This window comes from Puma concolor, chromosome C1 (assembly GCF_028749965.1).
Source record: "Puma concolor isolate L17-30 chromosome C1, mPumCon1.1.hap2, whole genome shotgun sequence".
NCBI lineage: Eukaryota > Metazoa > Chordata > Mammalia > Carnivora > Felidae > Puma > Puma concolor.
In genome coordinates, this window is record NC_141674.1 from 107656570 (window position 1) to 107665889 (window position 9320).

A 9320-nucleotide genomic window follows, 5' to 3' on the forward strand; every position below is an offset into this window, starting at 1 on the left:
CAGCACAGAGCCTGATGCAGGGCTCAAACTCCCAAGGTGTGAGATTATGACCTGAGCCCAAATTGGACGCTTAACCGACTGAGCCACCCAGAAGCACCCCCCACCCCATTCCTAGACTTCTTCTACCCTTTCAAAGGGATTGTTAGTGCTGAACCAGTGCTATTTGAGAGTTCTCTTGGTGTGCCAAGTTCAGGTAAGGAGAGAAGCCCAACCACCCACACCATCTGCGTTAGATCTGACTAAAATGACATCACTGAGATATCAAGCATTCTTAGTCTGGGTTATGGCACCATCTAAGAATGAAAAAGCCACATTAGATCATTGGCTTGGGCCTGGCATTTTATTCTGGATCTCTAAATCTTATTCTAAAAAGAGCTATTTGATTTCCATCTTGGGAATTTTTCCTTCCATTTTCAAACCAAAGAGAAGAGAGACCTTCTCTTCATCCCTGAGGTCTAGAAGTCCACTGACCCAGCTCAGGAAACAGGGAGCATAGCAGAGCTGCCTGTGAGGCTAACATGTGGTGTGCAATCCACAAAGCACCATCACTATCCTAGTGGCCTGAAATTCTCAGGGGAGCTTCCCGACAAGGTAATAGTTGACATGCTTATGGAGGGAGGACTTGGGTCCCTGGGATGTGAAGGGAGGGTAGTCACACGTGCCCCTTGTGAAAGATGCTATTAGCATCCCGCACTTGGTCCACACCTCCTGATACCAGGTCAGAGCTGAACCTATATAAAAGGTGGAAGCTTCTAACAGCACCTCAGTCCACCTGAATCCTGGGTGATCTCCAGTGCTTGAGCCAGGTAAAGTGCATCTCGAGGACCAGGAGGGACTCTTGGTGCTGGTGTTTCAGGCAGAGTGCAGCCCTTGGTGGAGGCTGAGGACAGTCTTCAGAAAGACAAGGAGAAAAGAGGATTTGGATGGGAGGATTCTGTTGGAGAGGGAGGGCGGAAGGTAGGGGAAGGGAAAGAAAGATTGGTGTCTTTTTGAAACTATAAGGAATTCATTTTGAAATTATGGAGTTCTCAGGTTGAAACCTTTTTGCATATTTCTTATAATTGATTTTGGGAGATTGGGTTTAAAAATGTGATCATCATAAAGATGGAATTTCCTGAATTCATAGTTCAGTTTTAAATGTGGGGAAGTTACTTTGGGCTGGTTGAACTTGAAATGCCATATTGTTTTTCAGCCTCATTCAGTTCCTGCCAAGATGTCCTGCCAGCAGAACCAGCAGCAGTGCCAGCCCCCTCCCAAGTGCCCCCCCAAGTGCCCCCCCAAGTGCCCTCCCAAGTGCCCCCCCAAGTGCCCCCCCAAGTGCCCTCCCAAGTGCCCCCCCAAGTGCCCCCCTAAGTGTCCAGCCCCTTGCCTACCTCCAGTTTCCTGCTGTGGCTCCAGCTCCGGGGGCGGGGGCTGCTGCAGCTCCGGGGGTGGGGGCTGCTGCCTGAGCCACCACAGGCCCCGCCGATCTCTTCGACACCGACACCAGAGCTCTGACTGTTGTGGTGGTGGTGGTGGTGGCCATTCTGGAGGCTCCAGCTGCTGCCACAGCTCTGGGGGCTCCAGCTGCTGCTCTGGGGGCTGCTGCTGACCCCGGGCCCCAAGGATCACTGAAGAACAGCACTGGAGGAGCCAAAGTGCCGGAGACCCACCCAGTCTGAGACTTCTCTTCCTCCATTTGGAAGAACAGAAGGCAAGGATGGAAGGGCTTCTGAAATGTTCTGGGTTTCCCTCTTCGTCCCACCCATGTCCAGTCCACGACTGTGAGGTCTTGAGGTTTAACCTCTAACGTTCACTAGCCTGATTCCCTCTTGGACACAGATCTTTGGGGGACTTGGTGTTGGAGTCCAGTTATGAAGCTGCTTCCTCTGTACAATAAAGCTTTTTATTCCTGATGTCACGGCCTCCTGATCATGTCTTGTTCACCTCTCCCACTTACCTCCTCCATCAAGCCCTCTCCTCTGCTGTTCTCTTAAGTGCAAGTGAATACTTTACAATTCAGTTTGGGAAGAAGATTTTGGCCCTGAAGCTTCTGAGACCTCTGGGAAACAATTATCACCTTTCATGCTGTGAATTAGGAAACTTTAAGCTTGTAGGAAAGAATCATGTCTGAGACAGTCACCCTGACACAAGCTTTGCATGAGGGGAGTCAGAAATGGGCTTTCAGAGTGAAGAATGGTCGTACCCAGAAAGGTCACAGTGAGATGACCTACTCTGGGTGGGTTTCCTTCAAGCGTGGGTGATAGTTTAAAGAAGACTTTATCTCCTAGGTGTGGGGGTAAGTTCGCCTAATGTGCTCATTCTGGGCTCCATTAAATAAATACCCTTTACTTTTCTGGTGATTATAAGCCCAGGTGCTCCCATCAGTTACCAGAAAGAAGAGCTTGCAGGGTGAGTTAATTTTGGGGAGGTGAGTTTAGGAGGCAGGTATGAAAGGTCTGAGCCCATTTTCCCTGGATCCAGAAAGCCTGAGTATGGGTCTGAGCAGAGAAGCAAGAAGGATGTCCTTGTCTGCCGAAAACTGTCTCCATGTGGTCAGTGTGTGTGTGGTGAGGGGGGAGGGGGAACAGGGGGGCTTTATAGCCACTGTGGTGAGTTTTCCATTTTCTTCAGAAATAGGCTGATTCCTTTGGGAGATACTCAGAAAGTTTACAATAGGAATGACAATCCCAAATCAGCCTTTTATAGACCAGAAAAATTACCTTTTCCTCTGATAGGAGTTAACGGTGATGGGGGAAGTAAGTTAGCACATGATGGTACAGCAAATCCATATAGCAACTGTACACTTACCCACATCACTTCCAGAAGAGATCCTGTCTCCAGAGGCCTTGTTACTTCATTACTTCCTTCTCTAGTCTAATGTGACCTCACCTTTTGGGATGTCTCACCTGTACTCATCAACAGGTACCCCTGAGTACATGCAACCTGTTAATCAGGATCTAAAGGCATGTTAAATGAAATGATATCTTTCATGACTTACCTTTTCTTGTCTGTTCCACCATGCCATACCCAGCTCACTCACCTCCAACCTATCTCTCACCACCAACTCTTGAATTCTTAGTCTTTGGTTTCCCTTTTATCTCATTTTTATGGTTGTGGATGCTTGCATTGATTAAGAAGTTCTGAAGCCAGTTGACCTCCAAATTGTCCCTGTTCTTAAAACTTAGTTATTCTAAGAGCACCATTTTTCATGGACACTTTGGACCTTGGGAAAGGACTGGCCTGTCTTCCCTCCCTCTCTCCCTTCTTCCCTTCCTTCTTTCCTTCCTTCCTTCCTTCCTCCCTCCCTTCCTTCTTTCCTTCCTGCCTTCCTCCCTCCCTCCCTCCCTCCCTTCCTTCCTTCCTCCCTCCCTCCCTTCCTCCCTTCCTCCCTCCCTCTCTCCCTCCTTCTTTTCTTTCCTCCCTCCCTCCCTCCCTTCCTCCCTTCTTTCCTTCCTTCCTTCCTCCCTGTCTCCCTCCCTTCCTCCCTCCCTTCCTTCCTTCCTTTTTCCATTGGCTAGTGCCCCAAGGAGAACCTACTTTCAGAAGGATTTTGGTAGGGTTAGGGAGTAAGAGGCAACGAGTCCCACAGGTTGGCTTAGCATTTTGCAATTGGGCCAGAGTTCTGCACACATTTTTCTCTTAGGCCTCCAGGGCTGTATGGGGATATGACAACCTGACTACAATCACAGCTTGTCTGGTCTTAATGGTTCCATAGCTTGGCCTGGGTTTTTCATCCTGTTTCCAGTGACAGAGCGAAATTGCCACTGGGATTCTCATAGGCATATCCCCACCATCATCTTCACTTAGTGTGCTCTGGAAGCTTCTACGTGAAGCTCAGTAGGCTTTTCACATAGCCTGTGGCCTGATTTAAGGAGCAAAGACCTTTGCAAAGCAAGATAATAAAGTAAGTAAACTACCAAAACCAAGTAAATGACTACACAGAGATGGGTGTGAGAACGGGGGACTGTGTGTGTGTGTGTGTGTGTGTGTGTGTGCATGTACTTTGCGGAAGAGGGCAAAGAGAACAGGTCCCAAAGAGAGGCCCCAGACCCCACCTCACTTGAGCCCCTATGCCTTCCCTTAGCACACACAGCCCTCCCAGCCATGGACAGTCTCTTGTTTGGAAAGTAAACACACCACAGCAATCCTGGCACCTCTGTGAAGTGACTTGAATGCCCATGTGCACCACCTACGGTGCTACCTGAGTGATGAATGTCTCTGGGATGTGAGCATCAGCTGACCATGTCTATTGGGAAATGGGCCCCTCCCAAGAGGCAGTGCCTGACTACAATCTTATAAAAGGTTCTCTGGCTGGACACTGCTCAGTCCACTGCCTAGCAGGTGCCCCATTCCAGGTGGAGAACTGAGAGAGTCTTCCTGTGGAGCTAGGGTCTGGTAAGTCTCCAAGAGGGACTTGGGGGAGGAGCTCTGGAAGAGTTGAAGGCAGAGGGCAGGAGAAGACAGAGCACAGCCAGCAGGTAGATGTGGAAAGAGAGCCCTGGAAAGTGCCTTAGGCTTCAACTGAGACACCCTCTCATGGTACCAGTGAGGTCATGGAGGCCCGATGGGATGGTGACTTCTGCAAGGTTACTTAGCACGTCTGTAGCAGAATGTGGCTAGAATCCAGGTCTTTGGCTCCCTGGAGTGGGATATATTTCCATCCTCTACACCACAATGCATCCGGGCACACTCTTGTTCCTGTGCTTGTGGAGAATGAGAGGCATAGGCAGGGATGATGACCAGGACATGCTTCTGGTATTTGCTGATTCTTTAGACCCAGGTAGCAGGTCCTCACGTGTGATTTAGGCATTTTCTAACTGATGGAGTGTTTACACGATGCTGATAACTGTGGGAACAGCACTTGGAGGTCTGTGGCCACAGAGAAGTGGGGGTTGGGAAGTGAAAAGAGCCAAAGGAAGAGTTTGGACTGGGTCGTGCAGATAAGTTGCCACTACATCCTCTTTAGTTTCCACTGTGGAGAACACGGGTGGTCTTCATTTTAGTTGGAGACAATGGAAGCCCGCTGACTCCGCAGACTGTTTCTTTGCCCTATGCCCATTTAACTCACTGGAAACACCTGGCTGGGGTGTGTTTGTTCCACTCTTTTCTCCCCTGCACCGGGCCAGGCTTGCTCGCTCACAGAGCCAGAGCGCTAAAGCCCTGAGTTCACTAGTTGGGAGGAAAAGGCCTGCTCGCCTGTAAAAGGCTTCTTCTCGTCTTTCAGGTTCACCGTGACTAGCTGAGCCTCACCATGTCCTCCCAGCAGAGCACGGCTTCCGCCAAAGGCTTTTCCAAGGGGTCTGCCCAGGGTCCCTCTCCGTGTCCGGCTCCGGTTCCCGGCCCTGTGCCCGCAGCCTCATCCTCCTGCTGCGACTGCGGGGAGGGCTGCTGCGGCTCCGGCGGCTGCTGCGGCTCCGGGGGCTGCTGTGGCTCCGGCGGTTGCGGCTGCTTCCCCAGGAGGCGCCGCCGACAGCGCCGGAGTGGGTGCTGCGGCTGCTGCGGGGGTGGCAGCCAGAGGTCACAGAGCTCCAGCAATGCCCAGCGCCAAGGCTGCTGCGGAGGCTGCTGAGGCCCCTGCTGAGCCCTGCGGTTCCCCGCCCCCCGTGGAGTCCCGCCGCCTGTCACTTCGCTGTGCTCTCGCACGGGGCTGGGTCGGAGTGTTCCGCTTGTCAACCTACCTGCACCGGATATTCCGAGAGCTACCCTGTTCACAGCCCCACCGAACACTCTGACCCCCCGTGTGATTATCCTCCCCGGGAACCTAAATGCCATGGGTGGGATAATGGAGCCTACTGTCAGCAGGGGCTTGCACACAGTAGGTGCTTAATAAATATCCATGTCGTAATAAAGCTGCTACCTCCTGAGAACACTTTATTTCCTATTCTTTCTTTTGTGTGTTTATTATCATGTTCTGTTACCCCAACCACTACCTTTCACTTAGCCCTGGGCTTGGCATGCGTGAAAGGGAGAAAAGTCAAATTCATGCCTGAACAAGAGTGGCTTTCTGGTACTTAATTATGATAGCAGAAATCACGGTGGAGCCAGGCAGTGTTATAAGGACTTGACGTGACATGCATGACCTCATGGCATTCTCACAATGACTCAGTGAGGTAGGTGCTGCTACCCCATTTTACATAAGAGAAACTGAGGATAAGTAACTTGCTCAGAATCTTTCAGCCAGTGCATGATGAAGACTGGGTGCCCCATTCCAGGGCTTATGCTCCTAACTGCTCTGCCTGGTTCCTGAAACCTTCCAGAGCCTTGGTTTGGGTCTGCAATTCTCTGAGGCTTTGGAATCAGGCAAGCCACACAGGATCATAGACCCACTACTTTCCTTGCTGGATGGGGAAACTTTTTCAAGTGGAAACTTCCAGGGGCCTGGGAAGCTCTCTCTCCAGGCCTCATCCATGCAGCTGAGGCCCCACCAGGAGCCATGGACATTTGGGACTCTGTGGGGTGGGGGATGGGCATGCTCAGAAACATGGGGTTGTCATTCTCTAGAGGTGGTTGTGATGGTGGTGGTGGGGTCATCCTGAGGTCTGAAACCCACATCTGTGGGCATTGATTTTATCCACTCATTTCAGGAAAGAGGAAACAAGAAGAAAGACATCCTCTGCAGGTGTTGACTGGTTCGAAATGGAGAAGGTGATAATAATGGTCGTAATGATAGGAACAATAGCTACCACTTCCTTTGTTTTAGGCACAGGGCTAGGCACTTTCCATATATTGTCTCATCTAATCCCTGTGATAATCTCAAAATGTAGACTTCATTTCCTCCATTTTTTAAATCTGAGAAAATGGGTTCAGAGAGTTTCAGTGACTTGGCCAAAGTCACACAGCTAGTGAATGTCCAAGGCCCCTTGAAGGTGAGTGAGGGAGATGAGATTTGAACCAGTACCTGTCTGATTTCGAAGTCTGTGTTTTCAGATGCAGCATCATAATCTACTGCCTTCGAAGTCACTGTCATCCAGGGGAAGGCACACTCAGGCCTCTATGGACACACCCGCACTGCACTCATGGAAAATTGAAGCTTGGCTTCTTGGTACCGCTCCATCGGTAGCCCCATGACTAGCACGCTCTGTCATGGCATCCACCCAGCAAAAGTATTTGCTCAGAGGTGAGGTCAGAGATGGTTCATTGATTCATCCAGGATATTTAGAGTGGAGCCAATGACCCCCATTGGGAAGCCTCTGAAGGACAGCCCTGCTCTGGGTGGGAGGGGCTCCTGCTTCCACTCTGAGATTCTGTGATTCTCAGTGGAGGGTGACTCGTGGAAACTGTTTACAGATGGTATCACTTGTGGACCTGCCCTTCCCATATCCTTGATGTGTGTTGTAGCAACAAACCCCAGGCCTCAGTGGATGGGCGAGGTGGGAAGGGAACACTCAGAATAGACAGAGTGCAGCCAGACTGAAGGTGGGAGCTGATCCTTGCACAGGAAGCTGAGGCCCGAGTTTGGGGGAAGAAAGGCAGGGACTTACTGAGAGACATGTGCATCTGAATGGATGGGAGTACACAGCTTTGTACCTGAGGCATATTTGTAAGGATCAAATGCCTGGCTGTGGGTGGTAGTACTGCCAAGCTCACGTATCCCTGGTCCCAGCAGGCTACATCAAGGGGGTTTGATGACAGAGATTTGGACATTCGAATAATAGTTTTTTTTAACGTTTTTTTTTTTTTTTTTTTTTTTTTTTTTTTTGGGACAGAGAGAGACAGAGCATGAACGGGGGAGGGGCAGAGAGAGAGGGAGACACAGAATCGGAAACAGGCTCCAGGCTCCGAGCCATCAGCCCAGAGCCTGACGCGGGGCTCGAACTCACGGACCGTGAGATCGTGACCTGGCTGAAGTCGGACGCTTAACCGACTGCGCCACCCAGGCGCCCCAATAGTTTTATTATAGAAACATGGGGAGCTGCTCTGGATGGTCTGGAGCCCTGTACTCACAGCCCCCCAGCCTTTTCTAACTTCTGGCAGCAGGGAAAGCCATAGTGCCCTGCAGGTGCTCCCTGTGAGGTGGCAGCAGCCCCCCCCCGGAAACTCAGGCTGGGATGCTGGCCTTCGGCGTTGTGAGGTCCTACCCAAAGTTGTCACTCAGTACACGGTGACAGCCAGAGTCAGATGTCTTATTATCTGTGGATAAGACAGTAACAAGGGCTTCAGTTTCAGCCAAAATTGTGTTATTATAATGGTAATAGTAACGACAGCTGTTTACATAGAAATTAGCAGCTTATAAGGTGTTATTACTTATCTCTTTTATGATTCTGTAAGATACATCTCTGTTTAACAGGCCCGTCTCCAAGAGTTCGTGACCCATCTGAGGTTATTCATCCAACAAGTGACAGTCTCTGGACAGGCCTTCTAATGCCTTCCAAGAAGAGAGCCAAGAGCCACTTCTTTTTAACCTACACATTGAGATAATTGAATAACGTCCCCCAATTAATTATTTAGGGACAGTGCATCCTTAGCATCCCAAACTATGCCAGGTACCTATTAGAGGTCAATAAATAAATGAATGCTTGTTAGTGCATCACATGTAAAGTGTTGTGCCAGACTAGTCTGGGAGATAGCAAGAGTATGTCTTGGCCTCAAGGAATTTGTAGTCTGATTCAGGAAATATGCTAAATAATCATATAAGGTATGAATGATAACATCATGTACAAGAAATGACTTCATATTCGAATGCTGACTAAATAACATAAGAAGCATCGTAAGCTGAACATGGCATAGACAATGGCTATAGGGATTCGACTGAATTTAGACAAGGATTTGTCACAGAGCTTCACATGAGGCAAATGACTGTAGACTGGGTTATTCACGAGAACTTGTGGGAGGAGGGATCTGAGCTGGGTCTGAGGATGGGGGCACTTCAGAGAGGCTGGGATTCTTTGGTTCATTTACTCAAATGTGTCAGATGCTGTTCATGTGCTGGGGGCAGACAAACAATGAAACCATGTGGACCTGTGTGGACCCTGCCATGTGAATCTGTCCATGTGGACCTGCCATGGGGACTCACCTGTGTGGACCCTGCCTATGTGGACTCACTCCTGTGGGCCTGCCCATGTGGGCCTTCCGTGGGGACCCTATCCATGTAGATCCACCTATGAGCCTGCCTGTGTGGATGTGCCATGGGGACTCACCTTCTAGGGTAAAGACAGACAAGAAAGTGAGAAGGAAAGATTATTTCACATGGTGAAAAGTGCTATGATGAAAATAAAGAAGATGGAGTATAGACATTAAATGGAGGTGCATGGGGATTTTAGGTAAAGACCAGAGAAGGCCTTTCTGAGGAAGTACTATATGAGCAGAAAATGTGGGAGCCATTGCACAGAGCAGGAAAG

General features: G+C 49.9%; 1 protein-coding gene and 1 long non-coding RNA gene across 2 annotated transcripts; both read left to right on the forward strand.

Moving 5' to 3' along the window:
• The first annotated feature begins 624 nt into the window (after positions 1 to 624).
• Positions 625 to 1895, forward strand: LOC147578361 (uncharacterized). Its single transcript, XR_015254248.1, has 2 exons — positions 625 to 806; positions 1193 to 1895. It is a non-coding gene; the product is annotated as an uncharacterized LOC147578361 (long non-coding RNA).
• A 2384-nt stretch (positions 1896 to 4279) lies between these two features.
• On the forward strand, positions 4280 to 5849 carry CRCT1 (cysteine rich C-terminal 1). Its single transcript, XM_025912726.2, has 2 exons — positions 4280 to 4377; positions 5207 to 5849. Exon 2 carries the CDS (start codon positions 5234 to 5236, stop codon positions 5549 to 5551), a length of 318 nt encoding a protein of 105 aa, XP_025768511.1. The 5' UTR covers positions 4280 to 4377; positions 5207 to 5233; the 3' UTR covers positions 5552 to 5849.
• Positions 5850 to 9320: the final 3471 nt, after the last annotated feature.